This window comes from Chrysemys picta, chromosome 1 (assembly GCF_011386835.1).
Source record: "Chrysemys picta bellii isolate R12L10 chromosome 1, ASM1138683v2, whole genome shotgun sequence".
NCBI lineage: Eukaryota > Metazoa > Chordata > Testudines > Emydidae > Chrysemys > Chrysemys picta.
Window position 1 is genome coordinate 100,250,182 of NC_088791.1, and position 26,174 is coordinate 100,276,355.

General features: G+C 44.5%; 1 protein-coding gene across 4 annotated transcripts in view; it reads left to right on the forward strand.

Annotated features, from left to right (window-relative positions):
• The first annotated feature begins 426 nt into the window (after window positions 1-426).
• SLC41A2 (solute carrier family 41 member 2) overlaps window positions 427-26,174 on the forward strand; it is a 110,097-nt gene continuing 84,349 nt past the window's right edge. For 2 of the 4 annotated variants that reach the window (XM_042843625.2, XM_065565016.1), the window contains exons 1-2: window positions 1,531-1,873; window positions 21,955-22,710. In XM_042843625.2, coding sequence (XP_042699559.2) covers window positions 22,150-22,710 — 561 coding nt within the window. In that variant the 5' untranslated portion in view covers window positions 1,531-1,873; window positions 21,955-22,149. Of the gene's footprint in view, window positions 791-1,530; window positions 1,874-21,954; window positions 22,711-26,174 lie in introns of those variants that run through there. The other 2 variants (XM_005300774.5, XM_005300773.3) reach the window with 2 other exon arrangements.

Consider the following 26,174-nt stretch of genomic DNA (forward strand, 5'->3'; position numbering starts at 1 on the left):
GAATCCACATATGTATCATAGTTAGACTCTGAACCTGCATGTGCTTAATTTTACATGCATGAGTACATTGACTTCAATGGGGCTACTCAGAGTGTGTAAAGTTAATCCCATATGTAAATCTTTACAGGATCAGGGCCTTAAATTATTAAAGCTTTCTGGGCATATCACAGAGTACTTGGGCAAGGACAATTAAAAAAACCAGCCAGTCTAAAGAGAAAAGTTTTCAAACAGCAATTTATGTTTTTTATTTAATTGAACCAATTAATGAAATCAGTTGACTTAATGAAATTATTTCAATCAAGCTAAAAGAAAGAAAGTGTTCAAGTGCATTCTGTATAAGAGTCTCAAATAAGTAAAAATTGTTGAGTCTTGTGTTTTGTTGCCAATAAAGCTTTTACAAGTGAAAGCAAAAGCATTGCCAGGAATACATTTGGTGCTTACTCTGCTTTCCATCCTTTTTTGATTTTCATACATTGCAAATCTATAGTGTTGTTGCTCAAAACAGAGAAGGCCACCCACTCACTTTTAATCAATGAGAAACCAGCACTTGTGAAAGCAGTACTGGAAATGTGAAAACAGGAAGAGACCAGTGTGTCATTGGCAAGCCGAACTGTGGAGCAAGATTTAGCAAGTTCATCTCTAACGTCCCCTCAGAGCACACAGTACCTCATGAACTCACTCACTAGACCTGCACACAGTAAACAACTTGGAACTCAGTTTATCTATCTGGAAGGGATGAAGAATTGAACCAGAACTGCTGGGATTTGAAATTATGCTTCCTGGAGTCTAGGTAATTCAAACCAGAGACTTTCTGGAGGGATTTTTTTTTTTAACTACAGTATTGAATAGCAAAGTGGATGGTAATTATGTGTTACTTCTGGACTGGGCTGGTTTAAATTATTTTCAGGATTGACTGGGCATCTTTCATTGTGGCGTGGAGGCACAGCTGCACCAAATGGAAACTTTTTTTTTAAAAAAAGGCACCTAGCTAGAAAATGATTAGGTTTTTCTGAGGGGATAATTGGGGTGGGGGATTTCTCTGCCCCTGTAGCGTTCCCTTTGCTGCTCTTCAGGGTGCTGGGGAAGGAAATTGTCATCATTCTGATCCTACGTGTGTGTTAGTTAAAGTGCCCCTTAACCTTCCTCCCAGCAGGATTTCTGGGTGTATGTGTGTGGGGGAATGGGATCACTGCCCTTCCTGTACAGCCCCTTGCCCCACTGGGAGGCTCTCCCTAGCCCCACCCATCCCCTCTTTGTGTGTGTGTGGGAAGAGGGGGGTTCACTGCCCCCACCCCCTGTTTGTGGGGGGTGGGAGTATCACACCCCATCCGCACCCCGTCCCCCTTGGGGCTGGGGGCATCAGTCATTAGTGTCCCCCCCATACGGCTGTGACCAAGTAATCGACCCTCTCAGTCTCCCTTTTATAGCCCCCTACGCCCGAGGGGAGGGGGCTGCTGGGGAGAACAGCCGAGCGCTCCCCTCCCCCATGCTTAATGCGCGTAGCTTACAACATAGCTCCCCCCCGCCAGGCTGCGGTTCCTCGCGCCCCCGGAGCTCGGGATGACGGTTGGCTGCGGCTCCTCGCGCTCAGCCCCTTCCGCTGGGGGGTTCCCCGCGAGCCGAGCTCACTGGCAGGTCCTGCCGCGGCTGCTGCGCACTCGCATCACGGGCCACATCATCAAGGGGCTGCCCGTGCCCGTGCCCGTGCCCTGCCCTCCTCTTCCCTTCGTGCGGGCTCCGCGCCTGCTCAGTGGGAGCGCCGCTCACCCTGCACGGGAGCTGTCACTGCTGCAGCCGGGTTGGTCCGGGCGAAGAGCGGGCAGCGATCGGCCATGGCGAGGGGCTGCGGGCTGCCGGCGCCACCATCGCCCAGGTAAGGGGGCATCGGGGGCGACAGGGTCCCTGAGGGGCAGGAGCGGAGCCGAGCACGGGCAGGAGAAGCCCGGGACCCGCCGCGGGGCGAGAGACGCGGCCGGGATCGGGGTCCGGGGAGGATGCTCCGAGCAGGAAAGTTTATAAATAAGTGAATGAGAAGAACAACACAGCGCCCCCGACCCCCATCTGCTCCCCCCACCGCCCCTCCCCCATTCACAGCTCATACTCCCCCCACCGCTACCCAATCTACTCCCCCCATAACCCCCCTTTACCCTCTCCCCCATCCGCCTCTCGTCTACTCCCCCTCCCCCATCCACCGCCCATCTACTCCCCCCTTTGCCCCCTTTCCCATCCCGCCTCTCATCTACTCTCCCTCCCCCATTCACCGCCCCTCTAGCTCTGTAAGCCCCTCCCTCATCCACTACCTATCTACCCCCACATCATCCCCTTCCCCACACAGCCTGTCTACCCCCACCCTCCCATATCCACCACCGTCTACTCCACGTTGTCCCCCACATCCATCGCCCATCTACCCAACACAGCCTCCTCCCCTCATCCACCATCCCCTCCCCTCATCTACTACCCGTTTTAAACCGAAGTATTGTTTAATACTAACAGTAGGAATAAACCATAAGAGAAAGGATTTTAAAACAACAAAAGGTATGTTTGCATGTCTGTTTTACCTAGAGTCCTACCATTCCCATAGATGCCCTAAGCTGGCCTTGCTTTCCTACTCATCCCTAACCTCTGAACTCTGAGTGTTAGTCTGTTTCCCTTAACTATCTTGCCCCCTGCTTGCAGGAGTGTGCCTTTTAAAAAACTAGTCCGAGTTCTTTGTTCGCTCAGTTTGCAGACTTTTTGGCTACACTAGTTCAAAACCAGATTGCTAGACTCAGTGGGAAGTTGAGCCTGTTCCCTCAGGGTCAGTTGCTCTCCCATTGTCCTGTAACAACCCTCCAGTGTTTGCTGGGGTGGGAGGGTCTTACTGAAAGTCATTGTTTTCACCTTCCTGTCGGTTTTCCAACAGCCCTGTTGATTTAGTCCAGTGTGCTCTTACAGTAACCATCCCAATGGACAGGTCAGGACAAATAGTAATTTACAAGCCTTAGTATGAATTACCGAGATTCTGCTATATATACACAAAAGAACAAAACAAAAAGAAATACACACATACAATCTGCTTGATCTTCTGACTCCTACAAAAATATGGGCCCAGTGAGTTTAAGGACTGTTGCATTACTTAGTGTATGAACTGGGGACATCAGATATCACTTTCACTTTCTAATATACTTGCTATAATTTAGATTTGATATAATGAAATCAGACAATTTTTATGACATTTGTCTTTAGCCATGGAAATGACTATATGATTGTATGCAATGTTATTATAGCCAGGTGGGTTCCAGAATAGGAGAGAGACAAGATAGGTGAGATAATATCTTTTATTGGACTAACTTCTGTTTGTGTAAGGGAAAAGCTTGCAAGCTATACAGAGCTCTTCCTTAAGTCTGGGGAAGGTAACCAATGTGTCTATGTTAAATACAAGGTGGGATGAATTGTTAAGCATAAGGGGTCACACATGCTGTAGGACAGTGGTTCTCAACCAGGGTCAGGACCCCCTGAGGGGCCACGAGCAGGTTTAGGGGGTCCGGTCTGCCAAGCAGGGCCAGCATTAGACTCGCTGGGACCCCAAGCAGAAAGCCAAAGCCCCACCACCTGGGGCTGAAGCCTGAGCAGTGTAGCTTCGCAGGGGCTCCTGTTGCACGAAATTGCCCTGCTTGCTATCCCCTAATACGGGCCCTGGCTTTTATATGCAGAAAACCAGTTGTTGTGGCACAGGTGGGCTGAGGAGTTTTTTATAGCATGTTGGGGTGGGGTGGGGGGGGGCAGGAAGAGGGACAGAAAGAAAAAGGTTGAGAACCCCTGCTGTAGGAAACCATTTAAAATGAAGTGGGCAATTAAGGGTTAGCAGGCAGTAAAGGGTATTGCAAATTGTTGAAATGATCCATAAAACCAGGCTCTGTTAAGTCTGTGGTTTTTAGTATTCCACAAAGTTAATAATTTAAGTTCCCAGGCTCGTCTTTTGAAGGTATTATGCAATTTTCCTTTGACGACAGAACTAAAAAGTCAGATATGGAGTGATCACTTTGTGAAGTGTTCGCCGACAAGTGATATGAAATTTTTGTCTTCTGTCATTTTTCTGTGTGAGTTCAGGTCCGGCCCACAATATTTTGGCACCTGAGGTGGGGAGCTCAAATGATGCCCCCATGCCCCCTCACTTGGGCCAAAACTTTGAAAGGTCTCAATTCTGCCTTCTTCCTGTTCTTCTCCTCTAGTGGTACTGCTCTGCTACCTACCCCAATAATGGAGAACTAACAACTTAAAATGCCTTGTTCAAAAATTTTAAGTAACACTTAACTTTCAAACGCCTGAACAGCAAACGTAACTTTTCTTGTCTCCATAGTAAACACTGGCATTTTTATCTGTTTGAATAATCAAAGTGATGCTTTCTGTGCCTTTTTGGTTGCAAAGATTTGAACTGCTTCCTGCTGAAGGTCCGGGCCATACAGTCTGGGCCAGCTCATGCTCTATTGAGATGGTTGCAAGGCCGACCAGCCTCTCCTGTGTCATTATGGAGCGTACATGTGTTTTTATTAACTTCAGCTTGGTGAAGCTGCGTTCTCCACTGGCAACTGTTACAGGAAGTGTTAGAAGTATGCGCAGAGCAACAAAAGCATTTGGAAAGAGGGTGGTCATCTTATTTGTGCACATATATTCCAGAACTGCCTTTCAAGTTGATACTGCTGAAATGTATCTTGTAAGGGCTTTCAGTTCATCACCTAAATCACTCACACCAATATCGCGTATGTCATCATCCGTCAACACTGTCTCTAGTGCCTGCATTTCTGGTGTAGGTCTTCTTCAGGTATATTGAGGAGTTTTGAAATATCATACAACATCCCAAATATACTGCTGTGTTCCTTGAGCTACATGAAACGTTCTTCAACTGACTGTATTGCACAATCTAGCACCTGGTTAAAGAATTGAACTTTGAATTGTTGTTTGGGGTCTCTTATGGGATTATCCCGTGCCTTGTAATCAAAATGTCTTCTTCTTTGGTGACTCTTGTATTCTTGGGTGGGAAAACAGCTTCAGTGTGAAGTTCCTCTGCAAACTTCTGTGCACTCTTCAGAAAATTTTGAAATCCCTCATCTGACCGGTAAGACTGTAGGTATGACTTTGCTTTGACCAGTTGTTCCATTGCTCCAGATATATCAAGGTCAACACCTTGAAGTCTCTTGCTTACAACATTTATTTCAAACAGTATGTCATGCCACAACACTAAGCCACACAGAAATTTAAAGTTATCTGTATTTCTGGTGATTCCATTTCCCTCTGCCACTGTTCTTCCATGAACAGTTCCTGTCATAACATTATCCTCCGTAATGGCAACTATGGCATCATCTATCATCCCAATTTGGTGTTTGATAGGCTTTATCGCCTCCACTCGACTTTCCCATCGTGTGGCACTCAGTGGTTTCAGTGTCAGAGAGGATGTTCCCAGATGTTGCTACAAAATTTGCCATCAATGAGTTGATGCAGAGAAAAATACATAGATGCTTTGAATTACATTAAAAAATTCAGCAGCCCCACTAGAAGCTGATGGTGCATCACTGACCACCAAGTTCAATGAATGAAAACTGCATGGGACAAAAAAAGCTTGAGGGTTTAACTCTCGGATCCGTGTCTGCGCTCCTCTGTTCTTTTCTCTCATGTTGGCACCATTATCGTAGCCCTGACCTCTCACGTCAGCTATTGCAATTCCCATATCTTCCAGCTTTTTAAGAAGCACATTTGTCATACCAGCTCCTGTAGTATCATCAGTGTCAATAAATTCTAGAAAATGCTCTCTGACAGTCACCATTGCTGGGACATTTTCATTAGGTTCTGTTGTTGTTACAAAACACACCATTAAAGTCATTTGTTCCATATGGCTGATGTCAGGTGTGCAGTCCAGAAAAACAGAGTAATATCTTGCTGACTTCAGATCTGCCACAATCTTCTGTTTGACTTTTGTTGCCAGTAACGGTATGATCTTATTTTGAATTGTTTTTCCAAGGTAGTGGTGTGTGTACATTTCTTAGGTGGTGACTCTTCTTAGATGCTCCTGGAGTACAGCATCAAACTCAGCCATCAGCTCCACAATTTTAAGGAAGTTTCCATTGTTTGGCATATACAAATGATCTGAAGTGCCACACAGTGCTAGGTTCTGGGTAGCAAGCATTTTCACAATGGCAATGAGCTTTTTCAGAACATTTTGCCAGTAAAGAGACTCTGATTCAATCTTCTCTTGATGCTGATCATCTATGGTGGCCTTTAACCTTAGTCTCATCTCAAGCTCTTTCCACCTATGGAATGCTCTCTGGTGATTTGCTGCCTTCTCATGGCATGCCAGATTTTTCCTTTGTTCCCATAGAACCCAATGTGGCTGGAACATTAGACTGGAAGAGTTTGCAACAAAAACAGTATGCAGCATTCTGGGTTTTTAAGTACATAAGCCATGGCCTTTCCACTTTGTCACCATTGGGGATTTTACGCCAGCAATGTGTTGAATGGAAACTTCTATTTTCATTGTCTTTAGGGAACATGAAGTTTTTCACTTGCTGTGGCCCATGCAGCACAAGGAAGTCCCTCAGGCTACTGCTCAAGTGGGTCCACAGTCCTGGTCATCTAGATTTAAGGAACTAAACTCAGCAGCAGCTGTTGGTCAGGTTGAGGAGTTGTTTGAAGGCCAGAAGAGGGGGGGGGAAACTGTCCTTACCAAATGTAAGAGGCCAGTGTTTACCACATGGAAAACAATACACAGTAAACAACATACCCTGATTCTCATCAAGCTAACTGATCCTTTTTAAGACTGGCAAGTTAAAACATAATTTAGGATAGCTTTATACTTTGGCAAAAATACTAAAATTAAACTTTTCTTTTGTAGTTCCCATATGTAATATTTAGATAAACTTACATAGGCAAGATTTTGTGGCTTGCAGTGGTAGAGTTTCTTAGATAGGTATGTTTACTTTACTGTGTTTATCCTGTTGTATGTTAGTTATGGTTGTGTTACAAAGCACATTCAAAGGATATATACTGTAAGAGCACATGTGTCAAACTCAAGGCCCGCGGGCCACATCCGGCCCGCCATACAATTATATCCGGCCCGCGAAATCGTTTTATATATCTGTTTTTAATGGCCCTGTGATATGACGCCCCAATAACACACACTACAAATCCCATGATGCAGTGCAATTGCCGCCAACGGCAAGCCGCGGTTCAAGTTCGCGGTCTGTTGATGTATACAACGCTAATATCAAATCAAAGCTAGACCCCAACAATGGCCAAGAGAAAAATTGATTCTGAAAACCGAGGCTTTCAAAGCCGGTGGGAGAATGAGTATATGTTTACTGAAATTGCAGGTAAACCAGTGTGTCTCCTTTGCGGGAGTAATATCGCTGTAATGAAGGAGTATAACCTAAGACGGCACTACGAGACGAAACATGAGAACAAATTCAAAAACCTGAGCGCAGGACAGAAGCTACAAAAGGTAGAGGAGTTGAAGAAGAATTTGACATCCCAGCAGACGTTTTTCACCAAAGCAAAATCACAAAGTGAAGCTGCTGTGAAAGCAAGTTTCATTGTGGCCGAAGAGATCGCCAAATCAGGACGGCCGTTTACCGAGGGGGAATTCGTAAAGAATTGTATGATGAAAGTGTGCGACGTCCTTTGTCCAGATAAAACGCGAGCGTTTGCAAATGTAAGCCTCAGCAGAAACACTGTTGCTAATCGGGTTTGTGAGATGGCGACTGATTTGAAAACACAGTTGACTGAAAGAGCAAAAGATTTTGTTGCATACTCCCTTGCCGTGGATGAAACTACTGACGCGACTGACACTGCACAGCTGGCGATATTTATCCGTGGTGTGGATTCCAATTTGTGCGTAACAGAGGAAATACTGGACATTAAATCGATGCACGGGACAACGAAAGGAGAAGACATCTTTGGAAATGTATTTCAAAGTGTAACCGACATGAAACTGCCGTGGGAAAAACTCGTTGGACTTACAACAGATGGCGCACCTGCTATGTGTGGTGAAAAAAATGGACTGGTGGGAAGGATGCGCTCAAAGATGCGGGAGGAGAACTGTGCCGGTGAGTTGACAGTGTATCACTGCATCATACACCAGGAATCGCTGAGTGCTAAAGTCCTAAAAATGGATCATGTGATGAACACTGTAACACAAACCGTCAACTTTATCAGAGCCCACGGTTTAAATCACCGCCAATTCCAGTCTTTTCTGCGGGAAATAGATAGCGAGTTTGGCGATATGCCATATCATACGGAGGTCCGGTGGCTAAGTCGGGGAAAAGTTCTCAAAAGACACTTTGAGCTGCGAGAGGAAATCTGCCAGTTCATGGACAGTAAGGGGAAAGACTGCACAGTTCTGCGGGATGAAAAGTGGAAATGTGAGTTGGCGTTCCTGGCTGACATAACGTCGCATCTTAGCGCTTTAAACCTTCAACTCCAGGGACGGGAGCACATAATAACCGATATGCATGATGCAGTGAAGGCATTTCAAGTGAAGCTGCGCTTATGGGAGACACAAATGCACCAATGCAACTTGTCTCACTTTCCCTGTTGCCAAGTAATACGGAACCAAGAAAGTGCCACAGTTTTCCCAAATGCCACCTTTGCTGAAAAACTCAGCGCGCTGCGCACTGAGTTCGCACGGCGCTTCAGTGACTTTGAGGCACAGAAAAGTAACTTCGAGCTGCTTCGCAACCCATTTGCAGTCGATGTGGAAACCGCACCTGTAGAAATGCAGATGGAGCTGATAGAACTGCAATGTAACGGGACACTGAAGGCAAAGTACGACACTGCGGGGCCAGCACAGTTCACTCGCTTCATTCCTGAAGCGATGCCGCAGCTCCGCCAACATGCGGCTCGAATCCTGTCCATGTTTGGCAGCACATATCTGTGCGAGCAGCTGTTCTCTGTGATGAAAATTAACAAAACGTCACACAGGAGTCGCCTCACTGATGAACACCTGCAATCGATCCTGAGAATCTTCACAACACAGAACCTAACCCCAAACATAAACGAACTTGTTGCAAAGAAAAGACTCCAAGTATCAGGCTCTGACTAAATAGGACAAGAAAATGGAATGTTATGATTTGTTATGATTATACTTTTGCTTTAAATTCAATTTTTTATTTATATTTTCAGATTTTTTAATATTCCAGCATGTACAGATTTTGAATGTATTGTATTGACAGGATATTTTTTTATGAAGAGCAAAATATTTTAAGTTGAAATGTATTTATTTTGGAATGATATCCTGTATTTTGGTTCATATTAATGGTTAAAAAACATAAATATTTAGTCTGTTAAATAAATGGTTATACTGTTCGGCCCGCGAGTTTTGAGTTTTGGCCCCCTGTGCAATTGAGTTTGACACCCCTGTGTAAGAGCAATGCAAACATGTAGTACAAAAGTACTTACTTTGTGATCTTACCATTATTTTTAAATTACCTGTAAACTTTTTTAAAAAAAATTGGGCCTGTATCCATCTTCGATTTTTTTTTTTAATCCATTGGCTCAAGAGACCGATTCTAGATTTAAAATGTTAAAAAAATGTAATTTAGGCCCTAATTCAGCAAAGCCCTTTCAGAACGAGCTTAAATACTTTGAGGAATAGGGGTCTTATGCCTTATGTATTACCTGTAATACAGATAAAAATTTAATATTCCTATTTTACCAATGGGAAACTGAGGCATATAGAAGTTAAAGGCTGGATCTGCCCTTGGTGGTCAAATGCCTTCCAGAGGCATGCTAAGTGTGAACTCCTTGAAAGACAGTGCAGTCAGAAATGATTGTGGAGAACATTGTATGCTATTTACAAAGCTATATTATTAGATTTGCTCCTTTGCATTTATTTGCCCAAAACTATCTTCCTGAATATTGGAAGGCTTGCTTCTAAGTGCCGGAGTCAACACAAATCTCATAGTTACATTAAATGTCCACTTTTATTTTGTGTCAGAGAAATATTTTAAAAGCAGCAGGTTAGTATATGGCAATATGATGCATTCTTATGAACTGGTTTGTAAAGTGGCTCTGCAAGATTCCCTCCTTTCCAATATGAAGTAGTCTGGGCACTTTCTGATAGATGAAAATGTATCAGGTTCTGGCATAAGTGAGTTTGTCTGTGCTGAGAAGAGGTGGTGACTGCTGCAAAAGTCCACAAGATCATTCAATATGTGGTCTTTTAATTTTTATTAGGCAGACACTGAAAAGGACTGGTATTTTAATTTATCATAGTCTTTGAGTTTGAAAAAAAAATTGTGTTAATGTGTTATATACCGTGGGCTCTACAATTGTTTCTGATATTGTGAGCCCCCATTTGGTGGACCCTCATTTAAAAAAAGATAAAAATGTAAATAAAATTACATGGTAATTTGATTTCCAAATGTCTTCTGTATTTCTTCAAGGCTTTAATTTTTTATACAGACCTCTATAGCTAAGAAGTTTGTCCCTCTGTCTAGTAGGTGTGATCTGGTGATTTTTTTAATGTGGGAAGCTCTCTGGCAAGGTGCAGGTGCAGCACTGGCTTTCAGTTAGCTTCTGGGTATATTTTAAGGTGTTGATAATGACCTACAATTACTTCATTGCTTTGGACCTGGTAGTCTGAGAAATCACCTATAATAAAGGTGTGACTTACAGGAGTGCTTGTAAAAGTCTAATCTTTGTTCTTTGCCCCTGGGCACATGACATTTACAAAAGTTAATATCCCTGCCATATGGCAGGGATCAGTCTATCCACTAATTCTTATAGCTCTTGTTATAACACTTCCTCTTCCTTTTTTAATGATATGCAAATAAAATGTTAACAAAAACAACTGCTAAATAATACCATCAATTAATAAAAGACACAAATAGAGACTTGAGGTAAGAATAGCTTGAACCCCCCCTTGACAGATAAGAGGATTCTTCTTCTCTCTGGACATCTGTTAGTAATAGGGTGACCAGACAGCAAGTGTGAAAAATTGGGATGGGGGTGTGGGGTAACAGGAGCCTATATAAGAAAAAGACCCAAAAATCAGGACTGTCCCTATAAAATTGGGACATCTGGTCACCCTAGTCAGTAACTCTCTCTGAACCTCAGTGGCTTTCTGATCATATTGCTACTTCAAAACAGTACCTTTTTTAGTGGTCTGTTGGAGGAGAATTATCAAAATGAGCCATTTGTATTGTGGTCTATTATTTGTTAGCCCATCTGGAACCTCATGGTGAGTAAACTGACTTACAGTATGTTGCTACTCAATGTGCTGTGCATAAGTTTAGGTTAAAAATGTTTAGTAGCCCACTTATAAGAGAGATTTTGTCTCATTTAGTTCAAATAGGTCTGCACCAATTGGGGTCTGTTACTCTACCTTTTACCCACCCACGTAGCCGTTCTTCGTTTCCAGTTAATGGTTCTAAACAACACCTACATAGTGGTAGAGTTTGTCTAAAAGTTTGAGATGTGCTGGTTTAGTATTCTGTACTTCATCATTAGTGCAGCCTTCAAGACAAAAGGCCAAGTATTTTGTTAGGAAAAAGGTATGTGAATATTATCCAAACTATTTCACAAAAGTTATTTAAGCTCTTAGCCATCCTGGCCAGACTCTTGTCCTCACCCTCTGTTTCCCATTGGTTGTCTGGATTCATATTTCTGGTACTCTTCCATACCATTTTAATTTCTAGTTGCATTAACACTTTACTATATGAAATAAAACAACTTCCTCCCCCCATATAATAGTCTCTTACATAACAAAACAAAAATATACACAATTATAAGGAAAAATTATGTGGTTTGGAAAAAAATTAACCAAAGTTCTAGAGTAGTGAATCATTTTCATGAGCCATCATCATGGTTTCTTCACATTTGTACTTGTGGTAATATTTTTGAAACATATAATTAAAATACATGCCGGAGAAACCACAACCTTATTCTGTCCCACTGTAGCAGCTGGGAAGTTTCATTATTAATTTCATTGGGAACCTGATAAAACCTTTTATTTTTCAGACCCTTGTAACTTGGTGGTAGTGCTTGTGGCCTTTTCCAATGTTCACTTTCCATCATGATTATTTTATTCATCTCAATAATTAATTTAGTATAAAATGTGTATGTAAGTAGTTTTCCGGGTTTTCTAATTATATTAAGATTGGATGAAGAGATCAGTTACACAGCTGAGCCTGAAAACATGTATTTTATCAAAATAAACTACAGATGTTCTGGTCTGAATTGACTTGTACCTCTAGAGATAATGGCTACAGTGAAAGTGAATCCAAAACTCAATGTGGGTAGAATTCTGCAAGTGTGTGTGCTCATGAGGCTGTAGATATTAATATTTGATTTAGTGGCAGAACGTTGATCATGAGCTATGGTCATCTTTAGACATGAGATGCATTCCACTATTCAGCAAATAACAGTACTTTGCTTTTGGATCAGCCAGGAGCTCTGTGACTAGCATGTGGTATGCTTTGTTTGTTTTGTGATCTTGTCCATCTGCCACTCATCTGTGTCTCTCACAACATTCCTCTTCTATATCATAGCATCTGTCTTCCTCCTTTCCCTTCACCCCCACCAGCTCCATTTGCCCATGTCTGTGCTCTCACCCTGTACAGTAAAAGTTCCCACCAGCTTTACTTACTCCTTTTCCCCTTTCCACCCTGATCATCTCCCCCCTTCCTCCCACTCACACAAACTTATGTTCCACATCTGCAGCATTCTCCTCACCTCTGACATTGGACCCCATCCCTCTCTCTCTCTCCCCAAGTTATTACATGGGGGGTTGTGAGCTGCCAAACCCCGCTTTGCATCCAGCATTTATAATGATGTTAAATATATTAAAAAGTGTTCTTAATTTATAAGGGGGGGGGGTCACACTCAGAGGCTTGCTATGTGAAAGGAGTCACCAGTACAAAAGTTTGAGAACCACTACTCTACTACTACACACTCATTCTCCTTCAGTTCCAACATCTTTCTTGCTAAACAACTTTACTTCTCCAACTTAATTGAATCCCACACTTGCAATCCCCGCTGCGTTCTCACCACCTTTGACTCACTCCTCAAACCCTCCTCTCATTCTGCCTTCACTCTTTCTCTGTACAGAATCTCACCAATTTCTTCTAACAGAAAATGGACAGAATACATATCTTTCCTCCTCCCCTTGTCTTGCCTTCTTTTCCTACAACTCTATCTCCTCCTCTTCCCCTGTCACATTCTCCTTTAACCCTTCCATTTGCCCCAGTGACCCTCTCCCATCCCATCTCCTGATCTCCCTTGTTCCCACTCTTATCTCTTGCCTTACTCTTCTACTCAGCCACTCACTGTCTTCTGACTCCCCATACAATATAAGCATGCTTTAGTCTCTCTCATTTAAAAAAAACCAGAAAACTCCCAAAACCTAGCCTTGACCCAACTTGCCTCTCTAATGGCCCATCTCCCTTCTCCCTTTCATCTCCTTTTAAACACACTGTTTACAATCACTGGCTGGAGTTATTCTTCTAAATCTGTCCTAGACCCTTTCTAATCTGAATTCTGACCCTTGATCTCCACTGAAACTGCTCTCATTAAGGTCTCTAATGAACACTTCCTAGCAATATCTCAGAACCAGTATTTCATGCTCCTCCTATACCGCTCAGCCACCTTCAGTGCAGTGCACCATGATCATCATTTTCTTGATATATTTCCTCCCCTGGCTTCCCTGACTCTGTAGTTTCCTGGTTCTCCTCCTACCTCTCTAATCACTTTTTCAGAGTGTCCTTGGGAGGATCTTCCCACTCCCCGCCCACCTCCAGCTTTCTGTGGGGGGTTCCTCAGGGCCTCCTTCTCTTCTCCCTCTGCATCTTATCTATGGGTAATCTCATCTGCAAATACAAATTCAACTACCATCATTATACTGAAGTCTCTCAGATCTCTCTCTATTCTAGACCTGTCTCCTCCTATCCAAATCTCATCCAGTCTCTCTGATATCTCCTTGTGGATGTCTAGCCACCAGCTCTTTCTCCCATGCTGCCCCTCACAGTCTGCTCCCCATAAAGCTCATTATCCTCCTTTAGATTCCTCCTTAAAACTCTCCTTTGTCGTCATGCCTACAGAAAATTTGACAATGGATAGGCTGCTGGGGTGCTGAGACCATTGTTTCCTTGTAGTTCCTCATTTTTCTGTATTCATTAGTTCTCTTATCTTATATTTAGATTGTAAGCTCTTTGGAGCAGGGACTGTATTTTTGTTCTGTATTTGTACAGCACCTAGCACAATGGGGTCATGGTCCATGATTACCTGGGTGCTACAGTAGTAATAATTATATAATTTCAAATATTACCACAGAAACCAGTTATAGTGCCTAGAAATTTTTACATATGTGGTGTGACGGGTACAGCTTAGTATGGATGACACGACAAAAACAGCAGAGTATATTAGCAAGTATATTATTGTTATTACTGCCCTGTGCTAGGTGCTGTACAAATACAGAACAAAAATACATTCCCTGCTCCCAGAGCTTATGGTCTAAGTATAAGATGAGAGAACTGATGGATACAGACAGACAAGGGAATACAAAGAAACAGTGAGACAATATTGGTCACCATGATAGGCTGCAGTTTCAGCACACCATCAGTTGATAGGTGAAAATATTTCTTCTCACAGAACCTCAGCTCTTCTTCGGTACTGAAGTGTCTGATTCAACTGTTGTTGTCTTGTCTAACCCTCTGCCAAGATGCAGGATTCGAATCAGTTAGAGAGAGAGTTCTAAATTTGAGTCTGACCTGCCCTCTTACCCCTGATAAAACACCCCAACAAATCCAATCTGCTCCCACCTCCCTGTACTCTGTAAAAACATCGTTTTTGTCCCCCTGTTATTGACATAATGTCTTGATGCTGTAGAACTGCATATATAAAACTCAATAGCTCTTGGGGAGAAAGGGCTGTTTTCTAACAGTCAGGATATGTAGGAGAAAGACTCTGGAAACATCTGGTCTCTGATGTTTCTATGATCAGGAAACCTGATTCCTTATCCCAGGTTCCTATGGAGGAATTGAAATTATTTCTCTACCTCAGGGTCATTCAAAGTTTCTGCTGCAAGTGAGAAAGCTACAGCTAAGAAGGTGACTTTGGCCCTTGGGGATATAGAGTTCCAGTAATTGAATTTGTTTGGATCCAAGGATCCATAGGAACATATCTGGCTTTGAGAGGCAGTTATGTCCAGGTTTAACTTCAATCTGGTTATAAAATGGTGGAGTGGGGGCAGAGAGAGGGGAGTGCACCTCTGGTTAATTTTTTTTTTAAGTTTACAAGCTCATATCCTCTCATCTGGGAGACAGTCTAGTGAGCCTTGAGACTTGCATTTGGTATGAACAAAACTCATAGAATATCCCTTGAGAGTTTACACTTCTCACTGAAGGCCTCATTTCTGGTGACCATTATTTCAGCCAGGAGGGTTTTAGAGCTTCAGACCCTGCTGGCCTTTCCAATTTATATTATACTCCACAAAGACAAGGTGGCACTTAGGCCTGTCTTGCCCCCCACCATCCCAAATTACTGACAAAAGTAGTATCAGATTTTCATTTTGATTAGCCAGTACAACTGCCTGTCTTTTAGACAAATCCCCATAGTCATCCTGAAAAGCTCAGTTTACATACCTTTGATGTTAAGAGCTGTTTAGAAAGTTAGTATTTGTGGGCTCTGGAGAAACATTTAAGGGTGAAGTAATCTTGGCTCAAAGGATGTCTAAGTGTCATGTCATAATATGACTGCCAATGACCTTGTGTTTGAGTGCTCACTCTACTAATGGTGTGCTGGCCTCAATAGCATCTATTTGCACTGTGACCTTATTTTAACCTGTAGGGCTATAACATGGAGTTTGGTTCATACTTTTATGAACTACAATTTTCTCAACTTCATCAGGAGCAGATGCTGGGTTTTGGAAGTAAATGCTTCAAATATTGCTGAACTAGCTGAGCTCATTGGCATTCCTCATTGGGGGATGTCATGCGTGTTAGTGTCTAAAGGAATTCAGTGTAGCCAGGTTTATGGCTTATATATTAAATGTGTAACTGATCCCTTTGTGTTGTTAACAATGTCAGAAAAGTTACAATGTAAAAATCACATCCCTGTAATTACTCTGCTTCCTTTTGTATTCTGAACCATATTTTCTTACTCCTTTTAACACTACATAGTCATTACAACTACAATATTGGAGAGTTAGTTGAATTTTTTGTTTTTTTATGTCTTGTACATAATCAACAGAATTGTTAACTAAATTCTAACAGCAGAATCTGTTTATTGGTGAGGCTAGAACTAGAAGTTAGAAGAAAAAATTAAGCTGTGTTCTAACCTGAAGTAAAGTTTACAGTTGTCAATTAGAAAATCATCTGGTAATTTGAGAGAATTTCCACTACCCTCAAATTATACAATGATTATTTGCCACTCATTTACAGTGAATAAAATAACAAGATTCAAAATGCCAGGGTTGTCTCAGTATCTGCTGGAGATTCTTTCTGGGTTTCACTGTTACTTGTTATTGCACTAATCTTTTTTTAACTATATAATTATATATATGGATGATTAAACAAATCTTAAAAAGTGCAAATATAGAAATGCTGTTATGAATATTGTATGAGTGCTTTTTGAGTAGAAAGAAATACGAGTCCCCAAAGCTATGGGAGACACAGCACTCAGGTCCCCAGAGGGTACTGGCTGCTCTGGTTACAGCTGGAGGTTATGATTGTATTTTGCACTTCTGCAGTGGCTTTCATGAGAGCATCTCTAAGTGATTTACAAAGGTAAGTATTCTTGCAATTTGAGAGATTGGATAACTGAGGTACACAGATGTTAAGGCCCAAACTTTCAAAAGTGTCTGACTCCAGTTGTAGCTAGTGAGAGGTGCAGGTGCGCAGTAGCTCTGAGACTTAGGGCAGGTCTTCACTACAGGGGGGGGTCGATTTAAGATACGCAAATTCAGCTACGTGAATAGCGTAGCTGAATTTGACGTATCGGAGCCAACTTAGCCCGCTGTGAGGACGGCGGCAAAATTGACCTCCGCGGCTCCCCGTCAACGGCGCTTACTCCCACCTCCACTGGTGGAGTAAGAGCGTCGATTCGGGGATCGATTGTCGCGTCCCGACGAGACGCGATAATTTGATCCCCGAGAGATCGATTTCTACCCGCTGATTCAGGCGGGTAGTGTAGACCTAGCCTTAGGCTCTAAGTGTTTCAAGTTAGGCAAAACTTTGGCCTAAGTGATGTGTCAAGATTAGACAAGAAGTCAGTAGCTGAGTTGGTAATAGAACTTGTAAGGGGAAAGGAGATATAACTGTAAAATGTGCTGCCTCCTTTGTAAATATCTTACAGTTGAAGAGAAATAATATGGAGAAAAAGAGGCATGAGATGTCAGTTTCTTCTCTCTTTTTCCCCTGTTCCTAACCCCCTCAAAAAAAAGAGAGCTGGGAGGAAGAATAGGATTGTTAACATTTCTCTTAATTTTTTATTAACTGCATGGTGAAGTACACTTATTGGAGGTTTTTTTTTTTAATCAGAAAACTAGATCGCCTCTTTGATTGCAGAAGTGACTTTCCATTGTAATAGTACCCAAAGCCATTAATCATCAACAATAAATATTCTAAAATCAAGCTGTAGCTGCAGTTTGGTTGATGCATAACACTGGTAACATTTGTAGTTATTTTTCTGACCATGACTATGTTGCTGGCACAGGGGCCCGAGGACAGCAACAGTGAGGTTCGTTGCCCGGAGTGCTTCACGCCAATAAACATACCGGGGTGGAGAAACAATCAAAGTTTATTTGAGATCTCAAAGTGGTGCAAGGAGACAGGCAAGTCTCAAATCGAGCACACCAGCAAAAACAGTTTCTCTCTTCTTTATACATTTTACAACTAAGCCCCCCCCCTCTCCCCCTTCCTACCACCCCCCCTACTCCCCCTCCCCTCTCTACCAAAGGCATGTTTATACATTTAAGCAACTAAATCATTCTAGGGCTATAAATCTAGCTTGTTAGTAACTTCTCTCTAAACAGTTATTTGGTCCTGTTTACCCTTAGTTTATTACCCCTTCCCCAGCTAGAAACATGCAAACCTCATCATTATTGTTTGGTACCTGAAATGAACAAGGTCGTAATTGCTAACTAGCTATTTACACATTCCAATTCCTGTCCTTGGTTGTTAAGGTCGATCAGAGTTAAACATAGAAGGACGGAGTTTAAACATGGAAGAACTCTGGCTCAGGCAGGCATAGTAACCCCAACAACTACACTCTAAAGAATGGCTTCTGTTGCTCCTGAACATTTGTTTGCATATCTGTTTGTTAAGCTGCAAACCAGAACTAAAATTAAGAACAGGAGTACTTGTGGCACCTTAGAGACTAACAAATTTATTAGAGCATAAGCTTTCGTGGACTACAGCCCACTTCTTCGGATGCATATAGAATGGAACATATATTGAGGAGATATATATACACACATACAGAGAGCATAAACAGGTGGGAGTTGTCTTACCAACTCTGAGAGGCCAATTAATTAAGAGAAAAAAAAAAACTTTTGAAGTGATAATCAAGCTAGCCCAGTACAGACAGTTTGATAAGAAGTGTGAGAATACTTACAAGGGGAGATAGATTCAATGTTTGTAATGGCTCAGCCATTCCCAGTCCTTATTCAAACCGGAGTTGATTGTGTCTAGTTTGCATATCAATTCTAGCTCAGCAGTCTCTCGTTGGAGTCTGTTTTGGAAGTTTTTCTGTTGTAATATAGCCACCCGCAGGTCTGTCACTGAATGACCAGACAGGTTAAAGTGTTCTCCCACTGGTTTTTGAGTATTTTGATTCCTGATGTCAGATTTGTGTCCATTAATTCTTTTGCGTAGAGACTGTCCGGTTTGGCCAATGTACATGGCAGAGGGGCACTGCTGGCACATGATGGCATATATCACATTGGTAGATGTGCAGGTAAACGAGCCCCTGATGGTATGGCTGATGTGATTAGGTCCTATGATGATGTCACTTGAATAGATATGTGGACAGAGTTGGCATCGGGGTTTGTTACAAGGATAGGTTCCTGGGTTAGTGGTTTTGTTCAGTGATGTGTGGTTGCTGGTGAGTATTTGCTTTAAGTTGGGGGGTTGTCTGTAAGCGAGGACAGGTCTGTCTCCCAAGATCTGTGAGAGTAAAGGATCATCTTTCAGGATAGGTTGTAGATCTCTAATGATGCGCTGGAGAGGTTTTAGTTGGGGGCTGAAGGTGACAGCTAGTGGTGTTCTGTTATTTTCTTTGTTGGGCCTGTCTTGTAAGAGGTGACTTCTGGGTACTCGTCTGGCTCTGTCAATCTGTTTTTTCACTTCAGCAGGTGGGTATTGTAGTTTTAAGAATGCTTGATAGAGATCTTGTAGGTGCTTGTCTCTATCCGAGGGATTGGAGCAAATGCGGTTATATCTTAGAGCTTGGCTGTAGACAATGGATCGTGTGGTGTGTCCTGGATGGAAGCTGGAGGCATGTAGGTAAGTGTAGCGGTCAGTAGGTTTCCGGTATAGGGTGGTATTTATGTGACCATCGCTTATTAGCACAGTAGTGTCCAGGAAATGGACCGCTTGTGTGGATTGATCTAGGCTGAGGTTGATGGTGGGATGGAAATTATTGAAATCATGGTGAAATTCCTCAAGGGCTTCTTTTCCATGGGTCCAGATGATGAAGATGTCATCAATGTAGCGCAAGTAGAGTAGGGGCGTTAGGGGACGAGAGCTAAGGAAGCGTTGTTCTAAGTCAGCCATAAAAATGTTGGCATATTGTGGGGCCATGCGGGTACCCATAGCAGTGCCGCTGACTTGAAGGTATATATTGTCCCCAAATGTAAAATAGTTGTGGGTGAGGACAAAATCACAAAGTTCAGCCACCAGGTTAGCTGTGACATTATCAGGGATACTGTTCCTGATAGCTTGTAGTCCATCTTTGTGTGGAATATTGGTGTAGAGGGCTTCTACGTCCATAGTGGCCAGGATGGTGTTTTCTGGAAGATCACCGATGGATTGTAGTTTCCTCAGGAAGTCAGTGGTGTCTCGAAGATAGCTGGGAGTGCTGGTAGCGTAGGGTCTGAGGAGAGAGTCTATATAACCAGACAAGCCTGATGTTAGGGTGCCAATGCCTGAGATGATGGGGCGTCCAGGATATCCAGGTTTATGGATCTTGGGTAGCAAATAGAATACCCCTGGTCGGGGTTCTAGGCATGTGTCTGTACAGATTTGTTCCTGTGCAACTAAAATTGTTGCTCTGTTTTAGATCCAGTTGTTGTTACTGGCATATATGTTCAGTTAAACTGTAACAAAGCAGTCTGCAACTTGTTTTAAAAAGATCTTCTCTTGTAATACATATACTGTACATCTAACATTTTGAAAATATGTAGCATACACTTAATTGAGCATACAAACATTGAATTATACCTATCTTAATCTGTGTGTTTGGCTAATAGTAACTTCAGTAAGTCAGATTTTAAATGAGCATTTAAAGCCTCCCCAACTCAAAATGTTGTTTTGAGGCTTACCACCTGAAAGTAAGGGCTGATCCTTATGGGCTGAACAGCTAGGTCAGGAACTTGGGTTTATCCTCGTGGCTTTATAAAAATCCATACTTTCCCCAACATCATTTCCCTCCCGAGAGACCTGTAAACGCTGATGATCCCTGCTATTTCTCTCTGATCTTCCTCAATCCCATGTTTGGCCAGGTGAGGCAAACTATCCTCTATGATAGTTCCTTGAACCACTACTAAATCACTGGGCTGGCCATTTTCCCTGTTCTCCAACTCTTCTCCTACTCTTGTTACCCCACTTCTTCCAAAGGTTCATTCTTGTACAAGGTGCAGCACAAGCCATCTACCAGGTATATCCCTGCTCATCTTTCCACCAGGATGTTGACATAGCTTCTTCTGACACAAACCTTCAGCAGGACTGCTTCCCACCCAACTCAGCCAGGCACCATTATAGTAACAGTTCAATGCAATCCAAGAATTTAGAGCAAGAGTCAACAACCTTTCAGAAGTGGTGTGCCTTCATTTGTTCACTCTGATTTAAGGTTTTGCATGCCAGTAATACATTTTAACGTTTTTAGAAGATTTCTTTCTATAAGTCTATAATATATAACTAAACTATTGTTGTATGTAAAGTAAATAAGGTTTTTAAAATGTTTAAGAAGCTTCATTTAAAATTAAATTAAAATGCAGAGCCCCCCGGACCGATGGCCAGGACCAGGGCAGTGTGAGTGCCACTGAAAATCAGTGTGCGTGCCGCCTTTGGCACGCATGCCATAGGTTGCCTACCCCTGATTTAGAGGTTTATCCTTATAGTGCTCCTATCCTCTTCCTTCTCATCAGAGGCCACATGTGGGAGGGAGGCACGTGGAGTCACATGTCCCACCAGATTTCTGCTAGGGTGAGAGTCGGGCTGAGTGCAGCTGAGGGGGACATGCTTGGGAAAGGTACCTGCACCTCTGTGAGGCACCCAGAGCACGGAAGTGAGATGGGGCTGGCAGCACAGCTCTGCCAGAGGGAGTGTGGGGAAGCCCTTGAGTCCTGTCCCTTCCTCGCCTGCAGCCACAGTTACCTGCTCGGTAGTAGGTGTCCAGAGTCCACTCTGGCCCATGCCTTCAGTGGAGAGGCGATGGGAGAAGTGGGGAAGGAGCTGTGAGGGAGTAGGGGCGAGGTGATGCTGGCTTGGACCAGGTATAGGAGGTGCAGGGGGAGTGGGAAAGGAGCCAGAGGTGATGCATGGGGCAGTCACATGCCCCCCCACCCACCATCAAGAGTTATGAGTTGTCTCTGCTTCTCAGCCTATGAAGGACCAAGCTGGATTCAAATTCCTTCATGTCACAGCATACTGCCCTAGATGATACAGTAGTAACGTGAGAATGTTGGTTATGATATTTCTTTTCTATTTGTTTTAATAATTATAATAGATACATACACACAATCAAACTACTGAAATATTTTTTTTCCAGATCCAAACTCAGTTGTGGAATTGCTCAAGATCTAAGATCCATGAAAAGAACATTTTCTACATAACAGAGTGACCATTTTGATTTATTTGATTTTAAAATCAATGATTGTGTGGCTGTTGTTGACTCATCTGCTGTGTTTCTTCACTGAAGTTTAAATAACAGAGTGATCTTCCCCGTAATATTTTTGTAAACATTATGACTAACTGTAAAGGAAGATCTACCACTACCAAAATAAATGGTAATGGTAAAGCTTATGATGGAGAAAGTTTTGTAAATTGGACTATAAATCTAAATACAATTCAGTCTGACAAGTTTCTCAACCTGCTGTTGAGTATGGTTCCAATTGTTTACCACAAAAAGCAGGAAGAACGACATAAAAAAGTGAATGGTGTCTGGCAAGATGGATTACAACACACAGGACACAATTTTAATGTTAGATCGGATCAACACACGGAGTACCATCACTTCTCAGAACCAGCTTTTCATGGTAGTAATGGACACAGTCCATCTAGCTGTAGTCCAAAGTATGATGACTTTGCCGGTTATAATTATTGTGATGGGATGGACACGTCAGAAACAGATGCCATATTGCAGGATGACAACTTATCTAGTGATGGTGATGAAGATGCCATTGTGGAAAGGAGCAGAAAGCAGCCAAAGGAGTCCAGCAGTATTATGGCATTACAGATTCTTGTACCATTTTTGTTAGCAGGATTTGGAACTGTTTCTGCTGGTATGGTTTTGGATATTGTGCAGGTTGGTATTCACTTTACATGTTTTTTGTTAGATAATCGAAGAAATTTTCCTAATGCCTTCTAGTGTGGCAGTACATACTGCTTTATTTTGTAGTCACTGACATTCAGCCAATTCTGAGTAGGAAGAAAGTAATACACTGTTACAAATGTTTAACAGCTCTTGTGCTTTAATAGGAAGTGATAGAAACTTGAAATTTGCCAGGGGTATGCTCACTATGTCACAGCTGTCTGGTGACAACCTATTTTTTATTATTATTTTTATTTATTTGTATTGCAATAACGCCTATGAGTCCTAGTCGTGGGCCAGGATCTTATTATGCAAAGTGCTGTACAAATGCAGATATTGGTTGAATCATAAAGGTTTTAAAAATTACTTAATGCACTTGTGACAGTCAGGGTCCAGTCACCCCAAGGGAAGAACAGGAGGTCTGAACCCAAAATAAGCAACTGAATCAATTGGTTGCATATAATGTTGTGTGTACAAATATGTCAAGTCATGTCATAGTGTGTGGTGTTCTGAACTTGGTGGTCATTGTGAGATATGTATACACACACTGTGCTTATTTATGTATATAGAAAATTGTGCTCATAATTTGTGCTGCAACATTCAACCTCACAACAAGGTGCTGGTCAACTAGGCAGGGAGGGGTTGCCTCCCTAACCAGAGGAGTCTATCTCAAAGCACATAACATTTTAAAACCCAGGAAAAGACAAATGATGGTCCATAGAATTTCTCCACTTTAAATAACAATAAGTAGATTGACTACAGGTCCAGTTTTGGTCAGAACTGTCCCTTTTTTAAGCCCTGTCCCGGCCGTCCTGACTTTTTTGGTAAAAGTGTGCATTTGTCCCATTTGCTTTTGCCAAAAAAGTTTGTCCCATTTTTTTGCCAAAGAAGTGGGATGTGTTCCCCAAGTGGGGCACAGAGGGATATGCATGTGGCAATAACAGCCTCCTTAAGGATTGAACTCACAACCCTGGGTTTAGTAGGCCAATGCTCAAACCACTGAGCTATCCCTCCCCCTGTGAGATCCTGTGCAAATGTATGTGGCATATGATCTGTGAGGATATATATGGTATGTAGAAGTGAGTATTAAAGCCCTGTTTCATTTCATACAATCTATAAAGGTACATATGAAATGATACAGGCAGGGCCGGCTCCAGGGTTTTGGCCGCCCCAAGCAGCCAAAACAAACAAACAAAAAAAGCCGCGATCGCGATCTGCGGCGGCAATTCAGCGGGAGGTCCTTCACTCCCAGACGGAGTGAGGGACCATCCGCCGAATTGCCGCCGAATACCTGGACCTGCCGCCCCTCTCCAGAGCGGCCGCCCCAAGCACCTGCTTGAGAAGCTAGTGCCTAGAGCCGGCCCTGGATACTAGGGTTACCATATTTTGAGCCTCCAAAAAGAGGACACTCCACGGGGCCCCGCCCCAACTCCGCCCCCTTCCCTGCTTCCCGCGAACATTTGATTCGCGGGAAGCCTGAAGCAGGTAAGGGGAGTGTGGGGGGAGGAGGCGCGGCCCAGTCTGGCCCCCCCGGCGTCTCCAGCCTGGGTCGGCTCGGGCCCTGGGGTGCCGGCCCCGGGCCCGGCCCCGGCCGAGCACCCCCGGCCCGCCCAGCACTGCCAGTCCCCGGCCCGGCCCCCGGCACCGCCGGCCCAGCCCCCGGCACGGCACTGCCGGCCCGGCCCCCGAGCCTCCGGCCTGGCACCGCACCGCCGGCCTGGCCCCCGGCCCGGCACCGCACCGCCGGCCCGGCCCCCGAGCCTCCGGCCCGGCACCGCACCGCACCGCCGGCCCCCGAGCCCCCAGCCCGGCACCGCCGGCCCGGCCCCCGGCCCAGCACCGCCAGCCCCGCATGTCCCGATTTTCCTGGACATGTCCGGCTTTTTGGGATTTCCCCCCCGGACGGGGATTTGGAGCCCAAAAAGCCGGACATGTCCGGGAAAATCCAGACGTATGGTAACCCTACTGGATACAGAGCTCGTTCCAGGACTCTTTAGAGCAATGGTTCTCAACCACGGGTACTTGTACCCTGGGGGTACACAGAGGTCTTCCAGGGGGTACATCAACTCATCTAAATATTTGGCAAATTTTACAACAAGCTACACCAAAAGCACTAGCAAAGTCAGTACAAACTAGAATTTCATACAGCCAAAATGAGAAAGTAAGCAGTTTTTCAGTAATAGTTAAGGCTACGTTTTAGGCACGGGTATTTTTAGTAAAAGTCATGGACAGGTCATGGGCAGTAAACAAAAATTCACAGACCATGACCTGTCCATGATTTGTTCTATATACCTGACTAAACCTTGGGTGCTCTGGGGCAGGGGGATGCCACGGGTGCTCTGGGGCAGGAGGTGGCCTGGGAACAGCCCATGGGCACTGCGGGTCTGGGAAGGAGCGGGAGTCGGGGTAGCCCGGGACCGCCGCAGCTGCTGGGGTGGAGAGGCTGCGGTGCATGGCCCGGAACCCCCGCTGCAGCTGGGGGTGGGGTTTGGTGGGGAGGCAGGCTCCCTACCTGGCTCTGTGCAGCTCCCTGTAAGCGGCGACATGTCCCTTGGCTCGTAGGCAGAGGTGTGGCCAGGGGGGCTCTGCATGCTGCCATCACCCCATGGCCAGCTCCACAGCTCTCATTGGCCAGGAACTGTGGCCAATGGGAATTGCGGGGGCGGCGCCTGTGGGCAGAGGCAGCGCGCAGAGCTGCCTGGCCATACCTCCACCTAGGAGCCAAGGGACATGTCGCCGCTTCCAGTGTGCCCCCTGAGGTAAGTGCTCACCAGAGCCCTCACCCCCTCCAGCGCCCCAACCCCTGCTCCAGCCCTGAACCCCCTCCCACCAGGGCCGATTCCAGGCACCAGGCAACCAAGCACATGCTTGGGGCAGCACCAGGTAAGGGGCGGCTGGGGGAGCGCGGCGTGACATTCTGCGGGGAGGAGGGGGCGCTCCGGCGGCGCGGCGCTCGGCGGGGGGAGCGGCGCTGGGTGGGGGGGTGTTTCGGCAGGGGGCGGGGGGGGGCTCCGGCGGCACGGCGCTCGGCGGGGGGGGGGCGGCTCAGGGCTCGGCGCTTGGGGGGGGGTTTGGCAGCGGGGCAGCACTCGGGGGGGGGGGGGGGTGCTCCGGCGGCGCTCGGCGGGGGGCGGTGCTTTTTTTTGCTGCTTGGGGCAGCAAAAAAGTTAGAGCCGGCCCTGCCTCCCACACACAAACTCCTGCTGCTGCTGGGGGAGCAGGGCATGATGGCCCGAGACTGCCCCAGCAGTGGCTGGTGCGACTGGCCCAGAGGCTGCCCGAGCTGCTCAGGCAGCCCCCCCGGCTGCTGCAGAAGTCACGGAGGTCCCAGAAAGTTACGGAATCCGTGACTTCTGTGACCTCTGTGAGAGACTCGCAGCTTTAGTAATAGTGGGTGTTACACTTGTGTATTATTGTCTGATTTTGTAAGCAAGTAGTTTTTAAGTGAGGTGAAACTT